At 41.7% G+C, this 23,792-nt stretch overlaps 2 protein-coding genes across 5 annotated transcripts; both read right to left on the reverse strand.

Moving 5' to 3' along the window:
* Positions 1 to 127: 127 nt before the first annotated feature.
* On the reverse strand, positions 128 to 15,185 carry LOC139614786 (formin-binding protein 1-like). Of its 3 annotated transcripts, none has more exons than XM_071472363.1 (18): positions 14,892 to 15,185; positions 13,755 to 13,870; positions 11,189 to 11,239; positions 10,485 to 10,632; positions 9,980 to 10,042; positions 9,791 to 9,886; positions 9,438 to 9,452; positions 8,806 to 8,934; positions 8,490 to 8,636; positions 6,766 to 6,942; positions 6,500 to 6,661; positions 6,350 to 6,364; positions 6,152 to 6,261; positions 5,127 to 5,259; positions 4,767 to 4,912; positions 4,434 to 4,570; positions 3,413 to 3,571; positions 128 to 1,582 (listed from the first exon to the last, which is right to left on the reverse strand). In XM_071472363.1, the coding sequence occupies exons 1-18, from the start codon at positions 14,919 to 14,921 to the stop codon at positions 1,554 to 1,556; spliced, it is 1,863 nt and encodes a 620-aa protein (XP_071328464.1). In that variant the 5' UTR covers positions 14,922 to 15,185; the 3' UTR covers positions 128 to 1,553. The 3 variants fall into 3 exon arrangements, with proteins under 3 accessions (XP_071328464.1, XP_071328462.1, XP_071328463.1); XM_071472361.1 differs by having other exon boundaries at positions 6,500 to 6,691; positions 14,892 to 15,184; XM_071472362.1 differs by lacking the exon at positions 6,350 to 6,364 and having other exon boundaries at positions 6,500 to 6,691; positions 14,892 to 15,184.
* Positions 15,186 to 19,598: 4,413 nt separating this feature from the next.
* Positions 19,599 to 22,834, reverse strand: med27 (mediator complex subunit 27). Of its 2 annotated transcripts, XM_071472399.1 has the most exons (8): positions 22,599 to 22,833; positions 21,667 to 21,811; positions 21,077 to 21,207; positions 20,451 to 20,544; positions 20,181 to 20,288; positions 20,055 to 20,096; positions 19,896 to 19,973; positions 19,599 to 19,796 (listed from the first exon to the last, which is right to left on the reverse strand). In XM_071472399.1, exons 1-8 carry the CDS (start codon positions 22,799 to 22,801, stop codon positions 19,662 to 19,664), a joined length of 936 nt encoding a protein of 311 aa, XP_071328500.1. In that variant the 5' UTR covers positions 22,802 to 22,833; the 3' UTR covers positions 19,599 to 19,661. The 2 variants fall into 2 exon arrangements, with proteins under 2 accessions (XP_071328500.1, XP_071328501.1); XM_071472400.1 differs by lacking the exon at positions 19,896 to 19,973 and having other exon boundaries at positions 22,599 to 22,834.
* Between the last annotated feature and the right edge of the window lie 958 nt (positions 22,835 to 23,792).

Genomic DNA, 23,792 nt, shown 5'->3' on the forward strand with positions numbered 1-23,792 from the left:
TGTGTTAGGGTTAGGGTTAGGGTTAAACCCTTAGTATTAAACAGTTAATGTTAATGATACCTGTTTACACCTGTGGCAGCTGACAGGAAGTCACTGCTGCAGTGTTGAATGAAGACAGCTGACAGTGTTAGATTCAGAATGTAGTTTATTTTGAAAGTTTAACATACAAGAAGCTGAATAGAGCATGATCAGCCATCTCACATCTCAATAAAAAAAATCAAGAAATAACTGATCAATATCTCACTATAAAATAAATGTTTCACATTTCACACAATCAATCAATAACATGATCATTGATCATCAAGCTGGGGGTGGGACCAGGAGAGCAGTGGGCAGAGCTAATACAAGTTAAAACTGACAGGGGGGATTAATATCAGCAGGTTCACAGGGGACAGGGCTACACCTGTGCAGCTACAGTTTATATTTACACACTCGTCACTTGTTAAACTGTTTAAAAATTTTTAAACTGTCCTTTCTTTTCTGTCCTTGCTGTAAGATGAAGTCACAAAACAAAACGTTCAGTTTCACTTTACTCTTTAAACCTTCATGTTTTTTTTATTGGTAAAACTTCTGACAGCCGACAGGAAGGATCATCCAATCCACAGAAGACATTTAAATTTTTTACATTTTCCCTTCAATTAAACATTTTTACATATGTTGATTTAAAAAGTTCATCATACTTTTAATACAGCAGGTTAAACAGATCTCAGATCAGTGTGTCAGTGAATCTGAAAAACATGAAAACTGAGAAATTACAGAAACTAATTTTTTACATCAGAACAAATGTTTAAAGACAAATTTATAATTCTGGAGATGTCAAACAAAAAGTTAAATAACTATAATGAGTACGGGACCCTGGTGGTTCACCTAGTACACTATGACTCTACTGTGTCTGTTTTTTAGATCATCACCATTCAGTTAATTTTCTTCACTTACATTTAATGATTCCTGTTATGATCATGATGATGATGATGATGGTGATCTGTTTGTAGTCTTTTACAGTGTAAACTTTTTTCTTTTTGATGAAGTGACAGATTGATAGTGACTGATAATCAGTTTAACTGAAGTGAGAAATTAATCAGATCAAACTGTGACTGAGTTTCTACAGAAAACAATCAACTTTATGTTTGAATCAGTTTGAACATTAAACACAGTCAGGATATCAGGTAGACATAATCACACATGTTGATTGGTTATCCATAGTCGCTGTTCTGATTAAAGCTGTGCAATTAGTGTTTGTTTTATTATCATTAGTTTGCAGAAATAATTTGACACATTTAAACTGAGTCAAATAACAACAAATCGGCTGATGTGAAAAACAGAAAGCTCACCATCCCTGATCTGACTGCTGCTGATATCTGATCTCAGATCAGTGTGGGACATGTCTAATATCTGATCTCTGACGAATTTCTTTTTTTTCTATCACACATCAGTCTGTCAGCTGATTAGTCACATATCTGGAGTTAAATTGTCCAATGAAAAGCTGTTACCAGACTTCCTCTGAGCTCTTAACACTTCCTGTGGCGAGATGTCCTCATTGGTCGATTACTGCGCTAGACTAGACGGCTACTCTGCACAAAGCCTACAAGGTACAGACAGACAGATAGAGAGAGAAAGACAGGTAGATATGCAGGTAGAGAGAGACAGAAAGGTACAGAACAAGATAGGTAGATAGGTAGAAAGAGAGAGAGACAGGTATGTTAGAGCAGGTAGAGTGAGACAGGAGGTCAGATTGCGGACAACTATACTAACTACACTCTGATCCTATTTCATATTAATAATAATCCTACTTCAGCAAGTGGATAATAATAATAATAATGAAGAAACTAGTGTGTTGTTGTTGACGCAGTTAAAGAAAATTAATGTCTCAGAGACAGTTTGACCCTTTCAAACTTTCAAAGGTCAGAAGTTTGTTTGTGTAACTAAAGTTTGTATTTGAACTGTTTATCAGACAGAAACCAGAACTGTTGAAGCTGAAACAATATTTTCTGTTTTTCTCTGGTATATATTGGTTATAGTATTTAGTGAACTGAATACCTTCAGACAAAACAAATCATTTGAAGACATTAACTTGGAGTCTGAGAATGAGGTGGATGTTTTTCACTGTATATCTGATTAATGATAAAAAATAAAAATAAAAAATGTTAGTAAGTACTGATGCTAGATAAGGTTTTTAGGTGATGGTATAGAAATAAACAGATTAGGTGAAGCTGAAAAAAAAACATAAAAATGTGAAACAGAGTCAAGTGAGCAATCAATAACTGGTTGCCAATAACTGATTTCATTAATGCTTTTATGTTCTCAGGTGATACAGACAATAAAGAACTTCTGGTTCAGTCCTGATAAAACTCCTAGAAACTGTCTGTGCGCTTGTCTGTCTTTCTCTCTCTCTGTCTGCCTGTCTCTCTCTCTCTCTCTCCCTTTCCCTGTCTGTCTGTCTCTCTCTCCCTCTCTCTGTCTGCCTCTCTGTCTCTCTCTCTGTCTCCCTGTCTGTCTCTCTGTCTACTTTGTCTGTTTCTCTCCCTCTCTCTCTCTCTCTGCCTGTCTGTCTCTGTCTGTCTGTCTGCTGTTAATGAAGATGTGTGATGAAGGACCTGATCCAGGATCAGTCCCTGGTCCTGATGTCACTGATAGATCTGACTGTAGATCAGTTGTACTGATGTTTGACAGATTCACTGACTGTCTGTTGGTGTGTTGATGACTGACAGCAGGTCAGTCAGTCTGTGAAGTGTTTACCAATCTATAATTTTGATTATAGACATAGATCCCACAAACAGAACCATCAGACCAGTTCTACATAAACAAAACCAGGAGCTGTGTGTCAGTTAAGGCCCCACCTCCTTCACAGGTCACACGACCAGACCAAAACCAGTAAACTGACCACATGACTGATCAGCACCTGAGCACATCATCAAAGGTCTGTGGGGATGTGTGAAGAGGAGGTTTACCTTCAAGGCCACGCCCCCATGGAGGTGGAGCCTGATGTGAGTCACACCAGCCCCACAGGTGTACAGGTGTGAAGTTTTCTTCCACAAACAAAGAGCAGGTACAGTTCAGGTGTTCAGCACACAGACAGGCAGAGCACATAGAGACAGACAGGCTGCTGTAACCATAGCAACCGACGTGCTGACATTCAGAGGTCAAAGTTCAAAGAGGTGAGAGGTCATCAGGTTTAAGTCTTAAGGTCACAAAGAGGTCATTAAAAGTCACGTGGGTGAGCTAAGGTCATATGTAGGTCATGTGTAGGTCATACATTGGTCATGTAGAGGTCACATGTAGATCATATAAAGATCACATGTAGGTCATACAGAGGTCATATAGAGGTCTGATGTAGGTCATATACAAAAGTCTTTTAAAGGTCACATGTAGCTCATTTTAAGGTCATACTGAGGTCATATATAGGTCATGGCACCTTTGGCGCTGCTGTCCAGGAAGACTTTGATATAAGATGTGGGGACATAGCCCTCCTCCTCCAGGTTCCTCCGTACTCTAGTCCAACCGTCTCCTTTGTCTTCTTCCACCACAGAAAGTAGTTCTCCCTCCACCATTGACAGAGTACCTTCATTCTGACCTGCAAAAAAACAAATGGCAAAATGTTCAGACTGTATAGAACTCAACATGTGGTCTGATTAATCAGAAGCACTTTAGAGTCTGGATCAGATCAGAACCCTGTGAGGCTCCACAATCTGTTCAAACCGTTGGACCTGGATCTGGTTAAATTCTCTACAGCAGTCTAACCTTCCTGTCTGCTGATATGACTTCCTGTTTTCTACAAAACATTATTGGTCAGGCTACAATCCTCAGCTCCACTAGAGCCAGCCTAACAAATTAATCAGTTTTATTTCACAACATGAAACAGTACCCATAACATCAAGAAACAGCATGATTTTATCGGATTCATGGGAACCCAGTCAGATTTTCAATGTTTTTGGTACATTCATTTCTTTTTTTACCATGTACACCACAAATACAGACCAGGAGTTTAATTAATATGATCACAATTTAATTACAGTGACATACTGGTCAGAAAAATCACTATTAGGTATGGGTCTCCAACCTGCAAACAAAACCATTATATATGTCAGAGAAGGACAGCAGTCCACCTCCCTCACACCTCCAGATCATCATCATGCATCACGAATGAACAAAGCCAGGTGTGCAAGTTGTGGAATTATTAACATCTGTTACAGTTGTTTTGGAGTGTGGTCTCCTGGAGGAGGGTAATGGAACAAATAAATTACCACAGACAAAACTGCCTTCATCATAAATCCACATGGAATGTCCTTTGTCCTCCAGAGACAAAGGACTGACTTCAGGACAGTGAGACAGATCAGTCCACAGACCTCGCAGAGGTCAGATATAGTATAGTATAGTACATCAGCAGGTCACATACATATTGTATATTTACGTGTATTTAAAACACCTTCAAATACCTTGGAAGGGGTAAAGGGACTTGCAGGTGCCGATACTCGGTAACAGCTCTTCATCATCAAAGTCATCATCAAACTCTGAACTCCGAGACTTAAACTGAAGTTCTGCACTGTGGTCTTCAGTGTAGCTGCCATCAGGGCTAAGAGAGAGAGACAGGTAGACAGAGAGAGAGACCTGTAGGTTTGATAATGTTTAGAGTCTATGACCAACAAATATCTGAATGTGAGAAAAAGAACTTGACTCACTAGCAGGTATAACAGGGACAATCCTTTTGGTTAAAAAGTACAACAATAATTATCGATAATCAATACTGATCGATAATCAGTAAAGAGTACCTCTCTCTGCTGGCTGGGCTTCGGTTGTCCAGCTGTTTCAGGCTGCTGCTGCCTGGTGTTGTCGCCAGGGAATTTAACCCACAACCTCCACTCTGTCTTCTACTGCTGTGATCAGACAGTCTGCAGTCCACCTCTGATAACCAGGCCTACAATGAAACACAGAGACACTTGGTAATACACATTAACATGTATGTTAATATACACATTAGCATGTATGTTGATATGCACATTGACATGTTTGAGATTTATGAAATGAAACATTAAATAACAGAAATAAACTTTTCCAAAAACTTTGTTTAAGGTACTGTATGTACCTTAAACAGTACTGTGTGTACTGTGTGTACTGTGTGTAGTATAAACCTGGTTCCGCCTCAGCTCATCTTCCAGTCTCTGCAGACTCTGCTTCACTTCCTCCAGTCGAGGCTCCAAACTTCCTGCGTCGCCCATCTGAGGACTTTGTTCATAAACCTCTCTCATCTTCAACAGAGCATCCCTGAAACACATATGCACAAAAGTACACTACTTTAATATGCAACATCTACATAAAAGATAAAACACACATTTTAATATACAATAACATGGGGTGTGAAAAGATTGGGTCATTCTACAGGTCATATTTTCATCTTGGTCAACAGCTTCAACTCTTATGGTGAACACAAACACACAACATGACACAATGACAAAAAGTCTGATTGTTGTCAAGTCAAGTCAGGTAGAAAACATACATTCTGTAGCAGAACCAGGAAAACAGGCCAAACTTTAATCTTTACCATCTTTGATTTGATATAAGAAAATTCTGTCTTTGATCATGACTGGACCTGTGCAGGTGTATCCCACATGAATAAATAATGAATGAATGAATGCATGAATAAAACATGAATTAATTAATGCATAATAGATTAATGAATGCATGAATGAATGAATGAACGAATGAACGAATGAATCCAGAACCCCATGTTGGTTCGAGAAGATGCTCCACCCTGCCCACAGACTCTTTTCAATCAAGTCGAGGCTGCAGCTCTCTCATTGTTAATTTTCTGACAGATTGGGAAACCATCACCATTAAGCTTGGATTCCACCTTTAGTTTAAAAGGTTTAAAAGGTGTTGGCCCAGCCTGAGTCAGACAAAAACCTCTCCAGGAAAACATATGTCCTGACAACATAAGCTGAGCACCTTTCACCTTCCAGGTGAACCCTCTCCTCCTCTGCAGACATGTGATGTGTGTGTGTGTGTGTGTGTGTGTGTGTGTGTGTGTGTGTGTGTGTGTGTGTGTGTTACACTGGGTCTGTGTGTTACTCTGTGTGTGTGTCAGTGTGTCATTGTGTAACTGTGTGTGTCAGTGTGTTACTGTTTGTGTCTGTGTGTGTCAGTGTGTGTGTGTTACCTCTGCTCCCTCTCCCTCTGAATCTCCTGGTTAATGTTGTTGATTCTGGTTTGAAGTTTCTTCCGTCTCTGTTCAGGAGGAAGGTGACTGCAGTCTGCAGGACTGGAGCCCTGCAGTACACACAAACATTACACACTGACACTAACTGTACTCACACACTCTGTACATATACACACCTGTGACAGGTAATATACTGACCAGCTTGAGTGACAGCTGCCGATCAGAGAGAAGCGTGAAGGAAACATGACAATATTAAAACAGTGAGAACAGCTCTGAGTTAATTCTGTATTTATATTTGGAGCTTTTATACATGTACACATGTAGATACATGTACATTTATACATGTACCCCTCTCTTCAGGCTGCGCAAACACTGCTTCCTGGTTCTGGAGCCAGAGGTCATGAGGTCATTCAGCCGCTGAGTAATTGGTTCTCTGGAAACAGGTGGCGGGGACTGGGGACTGCAGGCCACACCCCCTGGTGAAGGTGAGGTTGGTGGTGGAGGGGGGGGCTGTCGGGGGGAGGAGAGGAGGGTCAACAGCTGGAAAAACACAGAGAGATTGGGTCAGCACAGTCAGGTGAATTCTATAGGTGTACAGGTCTGTCTTTTTGTACCTTGTTTTTTCGTAAGAAGGGCCACAGCTTCCTGCTGTGTCTCCGCCCCTCTGTCCGGTTGTCGAGGTAACTGGATTCAGAGATGCTCCGCCTCATGGTGGCACTGTAGTCCTCAAACTCTATGTCACCTGGAGGGTCGAAGCCTGATTTATACACCTCCACAACCTGACGGGTGTCCTGCACGCATCCGTGCGCACACATACACACACACACACACACACACACACACACACACACACACACACACACACACATGTCAGATGTGACCTCTGACCTTTATATGCCTCAGTGTCATGTATGAGCTCAACATCTACATTGTGTTTCTGAAGCTTTCAAGCACAAATCATGGTCTTCCACAGCAGTTGGAGTTGCTCTTGTCACCGAGATAGTTTGGTTGTCATGGTAACCTGGTTTCTTTCTAAGGATGGTCTCCAGACTAATAATTAAACAACAAAACATGTCCTTGACAACAGAGCAACTCCATCCAGTGAAGAAGACCATGCACTGGGGCCAAAAGATTGAGAAACATCTACATCACAGTTACAGTCACACTAACAGTAGCAGATGGCAGATTTGTTTGTTTGACAATTCTGATTTCTGTTCTGTCAAACTAGTGTTTTCCAAGATCAAGAAAGAAACTTAAAGCTCAGAGTAAAACTGAAATGGTTTTTTTCTGGGTCTGAAAAGTCAAGATGCTGACAGAAAATAAATTCATGTTTGTGGACAACAGTGAAGGTTAGGTTTTGTTTGGATAGTTGACCAGACAATTGTGTCTGGTCTTCAGGCTAAGTTTTTCATGACACCTGTATAACCTGCAGGCACAAACTGAACTCCTCAGACCCTCACTGGTGACTGGACACTGATTCAGTCCCACCCTAAGGGGAACAATCCACTGGTTTCCAGTAGAGTTGGTCCAGGTCCAGACCTAGATGCTGTCCTATCCAGATTTGGTCCTATAACATATAAATGATTGACTTTATGGTGCTAGTCCTAAGACACTACTCAGCCAATCATTGTGACTTAAGCCAGTGAGTGAGATAAAGACACAGGGGAGAGCCTCAGCACATGACAGCTTCAATAGGAGGCTACAACAGTTTTAAATTGTTTTCCATGTTGTTAACTATGAAAAGACACAGAATGAGCAGTGAACCACTGGATTAATGTAAGTGAATTATTGAAGTGGTGTTTGTGTATCAATTATTCTGTTCCAAACTGTTTGATCCATATCAGTGACTGCTCACTATAAAGATACTGTGACATTCATGCATTTGTTTATTTCTCACAAACCTAACCTATAACCTGAGCCACACAACAATGACAGCATCATATCACATCCATACATGGTCAGTACAATTATTGAAATTTCTTTTCACCCATTGGTATCAGGTATCAGGTGGATGATACATATTTCTGAACTCCTGGTGAAACTTCTGGATGGACAAACCACCCTTAAGACCTCCAGAGTCTATGTGAAAGAAAAGACCTGGTCCACTACTCCACAGCCAGGATGGAAAACTGGAGGTTCACCAAAGGACAGTTTAGCACTTTATATAAAGATATTCCTGGGAGCATGTTGAGGAGTATGATCTGTGGTTCCTTTCATGATAAGAATAAACCGTTTAACAACATCCAAAGACTTCAGTATCTCAGATCAAATATCAGCTCAACAAACTACCAAAACTAATCCCACAACTTTTCCAGGTTTCAGTCCAGAGGACACTCACCATCCTGGGCTGGATGCTCTCAGCAGCGTCCATCATGGCATCCAGACAGCGACTGACAACAGGAAGAATTTTTTTCTCAGCCTCTGCTGACAAACGCATCGCTTCACAGATTCTCTCAATCCTCCGCTCCTCCATGTCCTGGATACGCTGTAAAACACAGGTACACAGTACACATACCAACACATGCTGCAGTACTCACATGTCTTACTGTACTACAGGAAAGGTGGTATTGCTGGTTTACCTGGTATATAACAGGTACCAGTGTGACCAGTTTACCTGGTATATAACAGGAACCAGTGTGGTAGTGTTAGTTCACCTGGTATATGACAGGAACCAGTGTGTGGTAGTGCTGGTGCTGGTCCTGGTTAAAGTGGTTTAAACTGGTCACATAGTCTTTCCGGGACTCCTCAGCAGCTTGTTGTTTCTGTTGAGCTGTCTGACGAGCCTGAAACCAGATAAAGATACTGTGAGATACAAAACATGTACCAACATGTTGAATCCCATTGGTTTCATCCAGACAAAAATAAAAACAAAAAAGGGGCAGCCCGGTAGTCGAGTGGTTAGGGCGTGTACCATGTTGAGCGCAAGACGCTCTTAGTAGGCCGTCACCGGTTCGACTCCCAATCCGTCCTGCATGTCATTCCCCTCTCTCTAGCCCCTTTCCTGTCAGTCTCCACTAAGCTATAATAAAGGCATAAAAAGCCCCAAAAAAAAAAAAAAAAAAAAGAACAAAATGTTGAAACCAGTTTGTGGTTCTGGGTTCTAAGCAGGAGAATTCAATAATAAGTAAATAAAGAGATCCAGCAGTAACTTTCTGTTATATGAAATATAATGAGTTAATCAAGGAATTGTAGAGATGTTGGTAGAGTCAGGGCAGAGTTCAGCCTCAGTCTATATGTAGTTTGCAATAAAAAAAATAAATTAATAATAATAATAATAATACCTTACCTTCAGTGAGCAGCGCTGACAGACAGACACAGACAGACAGGAGATCAAATTAGACAAATATCCTCCAGGATGTAGAATTTAAATGTGTTGCTTGTATTGATTGGTATCCCGTTTCATTCGTGCTTCACTATCATTGGCTCATTCACAGCTGTGTGTCTATTAGCTTACTGGTATCATCATTGTGTTCAGTCACTACATACGAACCTGACACTTTACTGTTTCTCTGCTCATGTTAACATGTCCTCCAACTCCGTAATTCTCCAGTAGAACCATAGTAACTAAACCATCTGTTATATTATGTCTGCGTTTGTGTGTTTATATGTATATTTATATTAATATTTATATTATAAAACCTTCTCTCCATCCGTCTTGCTGTCGAGGTCGATTCTGTCAGAGACATGTTGAGCTCGCTCAGCGTCCTTACAGTCACGCTCGAATCGACGTTTACTCTGAACAAGTAAAAAACAAAGCAACAAATCAAAAAAACTCATCACAGTGTTTCAAGTCGTAATGGGTGTGTGTGGGGGGGGGGGGTCACTCACAGACTCAAGCTGTTTCCATGAGCTCTCAATGTGCTGCTGGGCACGGCGGCCATCTTGGAAATGCTGCAACAAAAACGGGTCAGCACTGAGCAAACTAGTGACCTCATCAGACCATATCATGGGACTTTTACTGTGAGGCAGTGTATTGTTTTCTGTTCGAGGATCAGGTCACAATCAGCAGGAGGGAGGAAAGGGTCGATTCACAGGCCACCACAATAAAACATACATATACTCGTGTGATTTTTGACTACAAGTGTATGCACATGTCTTTCCTCCATGACCCTTTTGTTTGTGTGTGTGTGGGTGTGTTGCTTCAATGACAGTTCAGGGTCAATATTCTCAGTTTAATCTTAATCTTAAAACCAACATTAAACTGACACTGCAAATTAACCCTGGATTAAAAAGACTCCAGACACAGAGTTTCCAGGTGTATCTGATCAGACTCTCTGGTATCACCTTGACAACAGTGTTTGTTTGTTTATTATTTGTTTTATTGTTGACTCACTGTTTTCCTCTCAGTCTTCAACTCCTGGGTGAAACGTGTCAGCTCACAGATGATCTGTGTGTTCAGGTTTTCAGCAAGTTCTTCTCTCTGAACTGCGACCTCATTCAGCTGACGAAGAGTTGCTGCAAACGCCAAACACCAGGTGTACCTGAAACAACCAATCAAACACCAGATGTACCTGAAACAACCATAGGTATTAGGTCTTGCGGACTTCACTTTCACAGTGAAGTATTATCAAGATGTTAAGCACGTACCAAGTTTGGAAAAGGTTGTACAATGTATAATAGAGGTACAACCAATTCCTGTTGGAAATTCATTGTGTCACCAGAGCCATACCCTTAAAAGAAAACTTAAAATTTTCATGATAAAGCATCATTAAGAGGGAGAGTATTTTCTGACCAAGTCTGAGGTGGTTGTGGTCAAGTGTAAGATGTGTTCCAGATGGGACTCTTATCAAACATATAAAGTTTACGCAGTTTGGACATTGCATGCTGGAGTTATAGTTAGATTATTTGTCATGTCAAAACATTGAAATTTGCTGTGCCATCACGGGCAGGCTGTTCCACAAAAACTCAGTTTTCACACTGAGGTATCATCGAAGTCTAAAGCATTGTCTAACAAAGTTTGGGGTAGGTGTGGTCAACCCTCTAGGAGGAGTACATCAAAATGTAAAACATGACAAGGACAGAAATATTATGACTGACCTGCTCTCATCCTCTCTGCTTCTCTTAGGGTGATACTTCTTAGACAGACTCCTGCAGACAGACAGAGAGAGACAGGTACAGAGAGAGGTACGGACAGAGAGAGAAAGACAGGTAGAGACAGAGACAGGTAGAGACAGAGAGAGAGAGACAGGTAGATCTGAATAAGAATCAGTTGAATATAAGATCACATCTCTCATGTGTTAGCTTCTCTGCATTGGCTACCTGTAAAATCCAGAATAGAATTTAAAGATTCTGTAAAGCAGAAAAACATATGAGTTCTGAGTTTTTGCCACACCACAGAAAAATGGCATATCAAACCCCCTGCCAAATTTGAATGAATAGAAATATTGCCAAATATATAAAGTTAGGTTTCAAACTTGTGAAAAAATAAACAGTATTATCAACTCTGGAACGCTGGGGGCGTGTCCGCTGAGGCGCTGAAGCCAGCCCGTTTTCCACTGGTCAGAGAACCTGCCGAGAGCCGCTAACATCGGGCTTCTGTCGCAGTGATGAAGGTTTAATCCGCATTCACAGCCGGGTTACATGAATCTGCAGTAGACACGGGTATCTATTGGCTCCTGCTCCGATCAGCATTGATGTAAACACAAACCCGGGTGAACCCGCTCATTTTTGCCTCTTTTCCTGCTGTAACGTCTCAGAGGACACAGACACACACCTGTCACCTGTCCAACATGGCACTGTTACACCTGAAGCTCGGCGGCTACACTGATGGTGGGGGTGACAGAGTGAGCTGCAGCTCTGACAGCTTTAAAAACACAATCACAGACAGAAACATCTCATACGGAGGCTCCGACTGTTTGACAGACTTTCACCAGTTTGTAGGGCGGCGAGCAGCTCACTCTCCCTCCACTGTGTGTGTGTGTGTCTGTGTGTGTGAGTGTGTCTGTGTGTGTGTGTGTGTCCTGAGTCCGAACAGACAAACTCTGGCGGTGGAAAAGAAGTGTATGGGCTTTTAATAGCGGGTTTACCTGCTATTTGATGAGAGGATAAAGTGGAACCATCCTCCTGCTCATGAAAAGCAGGGAAACGTGATGAGTGAATAACTGATTATCTATGAACACATTATTCTGTAATTACTAATGACACCACACCGTGGGTATTGCAGCCTGGAGGGAAGGCTCAGCTAACAGCAATAACACTGAGCAGGAGAACCACTGATGCTGGTTCACTCCAGACTTTTATACCGCTACAGCTTTAGGGGAGGGGTTTGCTCAGTGGGGGACCAAGTGCGTCATCAGAACCCCGTTTAGGCCCCACCCGAAAAAACGGTCAACGCAAAAATGATGAAACACAGTTTAACGTATAACTGCACAATGCAGTACCACACAAGCTTCACATGATTCACACGTTTTCAGGAATAGTTCTCCAACATATACATTGATTTTATAAACAAATCTGTGAATTTGCTTTACAGGCTCTTTAAAATCCTCCTCCTCACCTACAAAGCCTTTAATGGTCAGGCACCATCGTACCTCAAAGAGCTTATAGTTCCCTATTTTCCCAATAGGACACTTCGCTCTCTAAATGCAGGTCTACTTGTGGTTCCCAGAGTTTGTAAGAGTAGAATGGGGGGCAGAGCCTTCAGCTATCAGGCTCCTCTCCTGTGGAACCAGCTCCCAGTGTGGGTTCAGGAGGCAGACCCCCTCTCTACCTTTAAGATCAGGCTTAAAACTGTCCTGTAAAAGCTTATAGGGTATGTCCTGACCCATCCCCTAGTTATGCTGCTATAGAGCTAGACTGCTGGGGGATTCCCATGATGCACTGGTCTCCCCCTCTCTCTCTCTCTCTCTCTCTCTCTCTCTCTCTCTCTCTCTCTCTCTCTCTCCTCATTCTGCAGCAGGATCCAGATCCACCACTACTCATCATTACACAGCTGTTCCTGGTCTCCCCCCCCCCCCCCTTTTTTCTCCTCCCAAACCCAACCAGTCGAGGCAGACCCCCCCCACCCTGAGCCCGGTTCTGTTGGAGGTTTCTTCCTGTTAAAGGGAGTTTTTCCTCCCCCCTGTTGCCAAGCGCTGCTCTTTGTGGGAACTGTTGGGTTTTTCTCTGTAACCAAATAAGGTCTCGACCTGACCCTGTAAAGAGCCTCGAGATAATGAAGATTATGATTTGGGGCTATACAAATAAAACTGAATTGAACTGAATTGAAAACATTTAGGGGCTGCTAGTATTATTGATTATACATTGTACAAAGACACAAATACTATATTGTACAAAGGGGATAATTATCATTAAAATTATAATAATTATTGTAATATACAATGTTTATTGTGTGTTTATTTTGTGGATCTGGAAACACTGGTCAGAAAACCATAAACATTTCTGCCAGAATGTGAAATCAAACTCTTTCTGACAAAACTCACACACAGCTCGCACAGCTGATTTTAAAATTCTTATTATCATCTTCACCACCTTCATTTTCAAACAGGATTTTTTTTTTTTGTTACTGAGTATTATAAATGTGAATGAGGTGTTTTATGATATGTTGAATCAATTATTAGGTGGGCCTGTCTTAGTTTCTTTCTTTCGAATTCATGACAGTTACCTGATCTGTTTGGCATAGCTCAGCTCAATGTCAGCTCTCTCTTTAACAAACTTGGTATATCTCTCCAGGAAGTCAATTCCCCAGCTGGTGTGTTTCTCCAGATTATCAAACTGATCCTGAAACAGAAAAGAAAACAAAGATCCATCAGTACACGAGTCCGTATCAGTCTGTTTATCAGTCTGTATGAGTCTGTATATCAGCCTGTATCATTCTGTATAAGTCTGCATCAGTCTGTATATCACTCTGTATCTGCCAACTGTCTTCTGTACGTTTCATAATAATGGAAAGGAAACTCATCAACTCTACTTAAAATTACATTTAGTTTCTCTGATAAAAATGGATATATGCACGATATACATATATGTACAATTGAGTGTGTATAGAAGGTCTATGGACTAAACTATAACTGTGTATTTTTACAATAATGAAAACTGAATATGGGCCACAGCATTATGTTGTCAATGATTTGTCTATGAAAAGCAAAGTTGTGTTTCACTGTGGAAATTGGACCATGTGATCATCTAAAGGACAGGAGCCGTTTTCTTCTGTTTTCTACTGTGGGTTTCCCTGCACCATACTCTGATGTGTAAGATAAACATAGACACTGATTTTGTGTAAATGATGCATAAGACTGATTGGATGTTAACATGTGAAACATTTAAATTATCTGGGGAAGAGAAAAAAGCTCTTTATCCATAAATGATAGCTCTTTGTGCAAAAAGTACATTTGTGGTTTTGTGTTATTGTTGTTTGTCTTGTGTTATTTTGTCAGCAGCATTAATATTATTATTATAACTTCTATTATTATTGTAATTTTTTCCTATGATTATTATTATTGTTGTTATTATCAGTCACGGGTTGGGGGAGGGGGCTCTCTGTCTATCTGGGGTCGCGCGCTGCAGCGCCATGGAGGATGCAGAGCGAGAGCCGCTGTCGTCACTCACCGTGTTGCTATGGCAGAGCAGACAGAAGCACGAGGGCCTCTCTCTCACTCTCACACACACACACACACACACAGGCCGCCCGGTCACCGGCTCTTCACCGGCAGGTAACCGGTCACCGAGCTGACCGCGCTACTTCAGCCCGGTCTAACCGTGGGTGGTTTCCGCGTGCACAGGTGTGAACAGGTGTACGTACCCACAGCTCGGTGCCCCAGTTACAGCTCATGTCTCCGCTCAGCTCCCTCCGCTGCGGCTGCTCCGCCTCTCAGTCCGTACCGACGATCACCGCCTGCCGCTGCTGCTGCTGTTGTCCGCCCCGCACATCATACCGACACTCACCGACAGACCTGCCTGTCTCACCCTGTGTCTGTCTGTGTCTGTCTGCAGCAGCAGGAGAGCAGAGGACTCTATCACGCACGGCCCGTCTCCCCAGAGGTCCCTTTGTCATCAGCGAGGAGATGCTGAGTGTGTGTGTGTGTGTGTGTGTGTGTGTGTACAGCGCATGCTCATTTTCAGCCCCGCCCTGCTGTTACATACAAAGTAAACTGTTCTGGTGTGTTATACCACACACACAAACACACACACACACACACGATCCCTGTGTGTGTGTGTGTGTGTGTGTGTGTGTGTGTATACACAACATGTTAATAATAATAATGATGATGGTGATGGTGATGGTGATGGTGGTGATGATGGTGATGATAGAGACCTGACAGACAGAACAGCTGTGACTGTGTCAGTCCTCCAGCAGGTGGCGCTCTTCTCTCATGAACACAGTTTCTGCATTAGCGTCAGCAGTGACGTCATCACAACCTGCTGTCTTGTGGTCCGAAAGTTGAGACCTGGTTTCTGCTTTAACTGGTCATAAAATGTGAATGTGCTGAAACTGATGTAACAGTTATAATCTGTGTCTTTGAACTCAGTCATTAAACCTCCTCAGAGGAAACAACCCTTGGATATAATAACTGTTGACCCTGAAACCAGGTCTTCAGTAGCTGCTGATCAGACCTGCTCCAGATTCAGGAGGAGGTCTGACCAGTCTTCTTAAAGAGCTGCTTCAGCTCAGACAGACTCTCAGGAGGTCTGGTGTGAGCAGCTCTCTGAGCTCAGTCCACAGCAGCTCTACTGGATCCAGGTCTTTGCTCTGACTGGACCACTGCAGAATCTGGATTTATTCTGATGCTCAGAGTCATCAGCAGCTTTTCCTGAGCTTCAGCAGGTGGACAGACACCCTGACATCATCCTGAAGAGACCCTTATGAACCATGACGTGGATCTGTCCAGGTCCAGATCCTGATGGTCCTCCACCTGCTCCACCTGTAGGAGGAGGTTCTCTTTTTAAACCAGACAGAGCTGCATGTTCTATGCCAGTCCAACCCCAGTCTTAAACTAACATTAATACAACATTAAACTAACTTTAAACTAACATTAAACCAACATTAAACTAACATTAAACTAATATTTAATGCATTTTAAACCAACATTAAACCAACATTAAACTAACATTAAACTAATATTTAATATATTTTAAACCAACATTAAACTAACTTTAAACTAACATTAAACTAACCTTAAACTAACGTTAAACTAACATTAAACCAACAATAAACTAACAAACTAACTTTAAACTAACATTTTCTGACTTCACAGACAGGACTCATCTGAGGGTCACATACTTCCGTGGGGCCATGTGATAGCCAGGTCTGATCCAGACCATGAAGATACTCTGATACATGTAAATGAGATAAAAGAGAGCAACTTGTGATTCAAGCAGACCCATGATGTGAGTCTCTGACAGGATGAATGTCACAAGGGTTCAGGATCAGGTTCAGGATCAGCTCTGTGTGTTCAACAAGTAAATGTCTGTGAAGTTGTCACTGACTCAATCCTGTTCCTCTCTGAACCTTGTCCTTCAGATCAGGAGCTGAAATGTCAGCGAGTCCTTTAAAACCAGATCTGAAGGTTTTGTGATGATGAGCAGGATGAAGGTCAGACAGAAGTTCAGCTGCAGGAGGCTCTCAGATCACACACAGCCTGAGAGAAACACCTGCAGACAATACTCAGGGCTGAAACACCACCACATCTGCATGTGTTCAGGAATTTTCAGTAAAGGTAGTGTTTGTCTGAATGAGGTCACACAGTGACTGAGCTGCTGATCGTGTGGCTGCTGATGTAAACATTTACCTGACATGTGCAACATCACCTCAGATCCGTGGCTCAGAGAATGATGCAGAAAAGGCAGATTACTGCCTGACATCTTTATTAAAGCAGCAGAAGGTGTCGGTAAACCAGGACTGACATCCTTCACTACAGGTGACATTCAGCTGAACATCAGTAACAGTGATTATGGTCAGAGTGCCTGCATCAGCCATGACCTCTGACCTCAGAGGTCCTCTCTTCATTCAGGTGACATGACTTTCTTCGTCATTAAATGTAAGTTAGATGTAAGTTTGTGTCTTTTAGACAAGACTATATTTCTGTTTAAAATATTGTTTAAAATTATTTGTAAAACATGTTCATAAATGATATTTACTTTTTGTTCTCCAGTTATGGGGTGAAACATAGCATTTGGTCCTGATCCCACTAAATATAAGGAGAATAAGAATTTGATTCTCCTGTTCTCTTAAGTGACAAAATATTTATTATTTCTGATTAGAAATGTAAGACTCCATAAATGTCAAGTTCTTCAGCTAAATTATTACAACCACTGACAGGAAGTAAAGGACTCGTTCACAGGTTCTCCAGTCTGTATCAAACAGCAGTGACGTGTCCATAAGAACATGTGAGCAGGTTTTTAATCCTGTTCCTACAGCAACAGGTCAACATGATTCTGATGGAGCTCATATGATCAGCTGATGATTTAATATTCCTGATTGAATGTCTAAAAACAACCAGACCTCTGTTCTACATTTTGTTGAGTTGTGTTCTCACATCCTCACATTTGTTTCCATCAATTCTCAGAGAAATCTGTGATTTTAATCATGGTTCCACTCCGTTTCATTGGTCGCCTGTTATGCCAGTGATGTCATATCCTCTCTGCTCATGTATATTTCAGATCCTCTTTTTTCTCCTAGGTGGTTTTCAGCTCTATATTTGAACCAGATGAAGGATTTTCGTCGTCAGACGTCTAGATCTGAAGAGAAACAAGCTGAGGAAATGTTAGACAGCTCAGCTCCAGCCAATCAGAGACGTCCTGTGTCACTGAAGAGCTTGGACCAGTCAGTGACTTTAAATGTGAAACAGTTTGATTCAGTGTTTTTACTGGTTCTGATCAGCTGTTCTGTTTGTTGTGGAGAGGAGGAGACTCTGTGGAGAATTCAGCTCCAGGTCAAAACCTCCTGAACCACTGACACTGAAGGATCCAGACCAGGAGGAGACTACAACTCCCATGATCCCACATTGCTTCATGATGTCACTTTTTTCACACTTTTGTTTTGACTAATAGACCTCTAGAGGCAGAAGCTACAGACTAAGTTTAAATATGTCTTTTTTCATTGTTTCCTTGTTGAGCTGCAGAGGAAGAAAGAAAACTGTTCGTCACCGGGGAAACAAGGTCATGTCCAAAAACTGTTCACATGATCAAATGAAGTCAACTGGAGAGACTGTGAAGCTTTAATTCATTAGAAACGTACTAATTAAACACAGGAGACGATGACACACACACACATACTGGAGTGTGTGTTACCTGAACACACACACACAATATGAAGATAAAGTCCTTTCATTTCAAATCTCATCTGTCCTTTTAAGGTCATCCTGGAGGAAACGCTCAGTGATCCAATCACATATCAGCAGGTCGTCCGACTGTTGAAGGTCAAAGGTCACAAGCTGGCATTAATCACAATCAGCTCAATATGTTAGCTCATTTGTACAATAATGTTCTGCCTGAGTTTGTGTGATCAGTCTGACTGACTGAAGCTGCTGATCAATAATTGATAAAGGTTAATGATTATTGTTGGAGGGTCTTAAATGGTCTCAGAGCTTCAGACTCCGCAGGAAGCCGACTTCATTAGAAACAACTCAGCCATCATGACTTATCCTGATACACAGCAGCTGACTATTGAATATCTTATACATAATTACTATAAATACTGGAATTTATTAACATGTATTGATAATTGATCAGATCTCTCCTGTTGTTTGCGAATTGATCAGCAAGAATAAAATGTCCAGGTGTCTGATGTGTTTTGTTGCTAAAATGGACATAAAAACCGTGGTGCATAATGGGAACTGGATCCCAGACTCAAAGATGGTGTCCACTCACTGCAATGAAAATGTGTGGCCACTGGGTGAAACTGGCAGCAGGCTGAGGATCAGGCCTATTGATCTATTATCTATTAAATTATTATCTATTGTCATTGCACTGTCTGAACCGCTGTGTTTCTTACAATGCATATGACAATAGACCTCTTGAATCATGAATCTTCAATCAATCATTAATCTATAACCGGTGCAAAATGAAAACTCTCAAGCTGCATTTCACTTACAAACATCCAATCACAGAGCTTCACTTTCTGTCGTAAAAACCTGATCAAATGCCCAACAGTTTATATGAGGTCATTCAAGGCAGAGGATCGTGGGTATTGTAGTATTTAGAGACAGAAAAAACTGATTGGCCAGAAACAAGTATAAATAAACCAAACCTATGTCAACCTGCCAGACTAGTTAATAATCTTACATGTTAGTCATTTTAACCTGAAGACCGAGTTTAACATCATATTTACTACTAATGCTACTAGTAATCATGATAACTACAACTGTTACTTATAAAATATAACTACTATTGCTACTAGTAATCATGATAACTACCACTGCTACTAGTAATCATGATAACTACCTAGTCTTGTGGGCACCGGGGTCTAAACATAGGTGTGTTTGCATAAACTTATTAACAGACACATACATGAAAAATTAAATCAAACTTTATTCAAACTTTACACAGAAGATGAAGAGGAAAATTTAAATGTTTACATGCGACAGGTGTCGTGAAACGCCTCCAGGGTCCTAAAGTCCCTCCATGTAGGAGGAAGTCCATCCTGCAGGAAACGACCACAGCGCTGACAGGAAGACTGGAAGAGTTTAATGTAGCTCCGCAACCAGGTCTGCAGGTGAGACAGACAGGTAGAGAGACAGACAGGTGAGACAAGACAGGCAGAGAGACAGGGTATAGGTTATTGATCGGCTGCTGATCAGTTTCTCACCATGAAAGACCGAACCACAACATCAGGCATCTGGGGCAGCTGGTAGTGCAGCAGGGCAGTGGTGGCGTGGTCCGTTACCTAGCAATAGCACAACCAATCAGAGCACTGCTCACTCAGCCCAGGATAGTGTTTCAGGTGAGGATGTAAGGTAAGTCTTACCTTCTGGAACACCTGATACTGAGACTTTGTCCAGATGTCCAGCTGAGCAGGAAAGATAGACAGGTTATCATCAAGACAGAAAAACAGGTATCAGTGGTTACATGTCAGGTGAGTCTGACCTCTCACCTTTCCATCCTCATTGTAAACGTTCTCGTTGAATCCTCGAACAACAGTTCTGTCAATGAACAGTGAACGCATCACGACTATTGCCTTTAACACCTTCCCCAGGGTCACCTGAGAGGGAAACAGGTAAAACAGACTCACTGTTATCTGCTGAACTCACCTGTACAGTCTGTTTTAATGTGTGTCCGTTTGGTTACTTTAGACATCCCAGTGGGTGTGAACACACCTGTTCCCTGTTCTGTATGATGTGTTTTATATTGTGTGTTTTAGTACCAGCAGTACAGCAGACGTCCCATTGGGTCTGAACAGCTCGATGGTCATATCAGGAAACATCCTGCCGATCCGAGAGATGACATCATCCACATACCTGCACACACAGCAACAAAGTGTTTCGGTACTGTGTAGGAGGCGATGCAGTATTTTACACTCTGAGTGAACTGAACACACGACAAGCAGCAGTACAGATTACAGAGGTCAGAGGTCAGGTTCAGCTACACACTGACATCATATCAGACTGTGCATGAAATAGCTGATCAGATCTACCTGCTGTTAAACTCCTGTTTTATATTAAGAAGTGTGTCTGTTATGATGTAATCTGACTGTGTTCAGTACTGCAGTATTCATTCAACTCAATTCAGTAGTATGACAGTGGCACATCTGTTTAATATTGATGGGTATATACTACTGTATTATTATAATTATACAGTGTATTCAGAAAGTATTCAGACCCCTTCACTGGTTTCACACATTTAAAAACTGAAGGGGTATGAATACCTTCTGACTACACAGTATGTACAGCATGTACAGTAGTATCTAGTACTGTGGTGTAATAACAGTATATACCGTATGAATTACTATGGTGTTATAGTACAAACAGTATGCAGTACTGCAGTACTCACTGAGGAGGTAGTACCAGAGTACTGGGTTGGACTTTCGGCCGTCTCTTGGCTGAAGCTCCCATCTGATTGGCTGATCGTTTGAGTGACTGTTGGTTCAACAAACTGGAGGCCAGACCCGCATGGTACTGCAGCTACACACAGATACACAAAATACACATACACAAATATACATAAATGTACACACAGATAATACACACACACATTTATACACATACAAACACACACACACACACACACACACACACACACACACACACACACACACACACACATCATCGTCAGTACTGTATCCAAGGTTATAGAGGACTGACTAACTGTGGATCAGTTTTGCGTGTACCTGACACAAGGTATGACAGCAACATTAAAAGCTGGTGAAGTGGTCCTGATGTTTTGGGGAGATGCTAGTTGTCATGGTAACAGGACATCAATAAGATTTACACAATGTAAGGTCATTAGTTAATGGATTAGTGATCCAAGAGACTCAGCTGGTTAATTAACTAAAGATCACATCAAAGGGGGGAGGGGTGGGGGACTGGGGGGGGGGATGCTGTGACACAGTCTGTTAGCATGTAGCCTGTTAGCCTGTGTACCTTGTTGGACCACTTGTAGGCCTGCAGCAGCTGAGAGTATAAAGGAGTCTTATCCTGAACTGGATCCAGACTGAGAAGACCGCTGTTATGAAGAGGATGAGACTCTGAGGGACGACCGACCAGACCACTGAGACGCTCCAACTCACTGAGAGAAAGACAGGTGGAGGGAGATGGAGAGAAAGAGACAGGTGGAGGGGGAGGAAGGGAGAGGGAGAGAGAGATAGGTGGAGGGAGAGGGGGAGAGAGAAAGAGACAGACAGGTGGAGAAACACATAGGTGGAGAGACAGACAGAGAGGGCGACAGGTTGGCTATCTGATCCTTTATGTTCAAATCTATATGTGACACTAAAATACTGAAAAACAAAAAATGTTGCTCTGTGAAACTCTGGTAAAAAAAATCTGTCATTTTAAACATGTCTGCTCATTAGTATCACCTGACAGGTAAATGTGAACTGAGGATGTCAGATCCACAAATTTCTCTGATCCATAACCAATATAATGTATCAACCAGCATGTGTTTTTATCACTGGTTTATAGTCACAGCTGCCTGATGAAGACGAACAAAGCAACAGAAGATCCTCTATACACCGTCACACCAAACTCTCTTCACAATTCAGTCAAATTACGTTTATTCTGACCCGGTTTTACCTGATTTAATGTTCACAATCAGATAACATGTGATAGGAGCCAGACACCCGGGGCTCTGTGTTTACATCGGAGAGAGACTGTTCAGCTTGCTGTCCCTTAGAGCGGCGAAGATCAGTGCTGGACTGTGCCGTTTGATAGCAGCTGAAATTAAAATACAGTCCGGTGATCCACAGCTCCGTTTCTAAAATCAGAGCAGCTGTGACTTTGGGTAGGTGTGATTACGATCCAGCATTTATTCGGTGTTAAAACCGGTAGATTCTGGCTGGAGTCTGGTGTGGACTCACTTGAGGTCTCTGTTGACTGCCTGCAGGTTGTCCTGGAACTCGGCAATAAACTGCTTCTCTCGGCCCTCCAGGGTCTCTCGGTTCTTCATGCCGTCCTTCAGAGACTCGAAGACGCGGCTCACGCTGGAGCGGAGCGCCTGTATGCCGCTGATAGCATGAGAGAAAGCGTCCAGATTCACCCCTACATTCACGACGTCCGCCATCTTCTGTTTCTATGCTGCTGGCGCTCAGAGATGACGTCATAAAGTGGGCAGAAACATGAAAAAACGTCATAACTTTCAGATTCACTTAATAAATTTATTTGCTTTTCTTCAGTTCTATAAATGTCATATCCTGAATTCCTAAACAAGTATGGTATACCTGTATAACCTAAGGAATATGCTGTAGTTTTACGTAATCTCCTCTTGTGTTGTCATGCTTCTTGCAAACTCAGTATCTTCTGGATTGTATTTATTACCACTAGATCCTGCTGTTACTGATGTCGTCCAGCTGTTTCTCCTCTAAAAATAATGTACTTCAAAAAGAAACTGTCTTTGTTCCAAATGTAAATTTTAACTCCAGATCTGAATTGGAAGAAATTTTGGTGCTTACCTTCTAAATATATGATTGTAAATAAGATCAAGGAAGTGACCTTTAAAATGGTTAATATTATCCCTCCAAAGTCTTTCTACAAAGATATAAAAAAGACATTAATACAGACTGCTCTTTTTGTCAACTGGCTTCAGAAGATCTCAGTCATTTATTTTGGTCATGTCCTGGCTCCTGTGTTTTTTGGCAGGATGTGTTTTCATCTCTCGACATGTTGACTGTGACTTCTCACTCTCTTATGAGAATCTATTGTTTGGCTTTTTTACTAACTCTCATTCTAAAACAAAACAATTCTATATTATTAATTTTGTTCTTTTGTATTCTGTGTTCTTGTTGGTGCTGTTTTTGTATGTTGTGTGATTCTAAATGTCAATAAAGCTTTGGTTTTCACTGAATCTTCCCGGCCTGGTATCTGTTTTTTTAAACTTTATTTAGAACAATTCATTACAAACCAATCTCTAATAAAATAGATAATAAAAGTGCCGCAGGGATGACTTCCAACCTGGATATTAGGGTTAGGGTTATCACCCTGGTTCCCTCCACAAAAAGCCAATGGGATCTTTACATTAGTTGTTATTCAATCTGCATTCTTCCCTGTGCCTGTGT

The sequence above is a fragment of the Trachinotus anak genome, unplaced genomic scaffold, assembly GCF_046630095.1.
Source record: "Trachinotus anak isolate AG129_WGS33_773 ecotype Australia unplaced genomic scaffold, CSIRO_AGI_Tana_v1 ptg000038l, whole genome shotgun sequence".
Classification (NCBI taxonomy): domain Eukaryota; kingdom Metazoa; phylum Chordata; class Actinopteri; order Carangiformes; family Carangidae; genus Trachinotus; species Trachinotus anak.

What these genes read in the sequence shown, in the direction of transcription:
- LOC139614786 (XM_071472361.1), bottom strand. Translation starts at nt 14,921, where the DNA reads ATGAGCTGTAACTGGGGCACCGAGCTGTGG. An exon ending in AGCCCAGCCAGCAGAGAGAG is followed by an intron (nt 4,571 to 4,766) that starts GTACTCTTTACT and finishes TCTCTCTCTTAG; the next exon opens with CCCTGATGGCAGCTACACTG. An exon ending in CCTGGACAGCAGCGCCAAAG is followed by an intron (nt 1,583 to 3,412) that starts GTGCCATGACCT and finishes TGTACCTTGTAG; the next exon opens with GCTTTGTGCAGAGTAGCCGT.
- med27 (XM_071472399.1), bottom strand. Translation starts at nt 22,801, where the DNA reads ATGGCGGACGTCGTGAATGTAGGGGTGAATCTGGACGCTTTCTCTCAT. An exon ending in GCAGTCAACAGAGACCTCAA is followed by an intron (nt 21,812 to 22,598) that starts GTGAGTCCACAC and finishes TCTTTCTCTCAG; the next exon opens with TGAGTTGGAGCGTCTCAGTG. An exon ending in AGTATCAGGTGTTCCAGAAG is followed by an intron (nt 19,974 to 20,054) that starts GTAAGACTTACC and finishes TGCTATTGCTAG; the next exon opens with GTAACGGACCACGCCACCAC.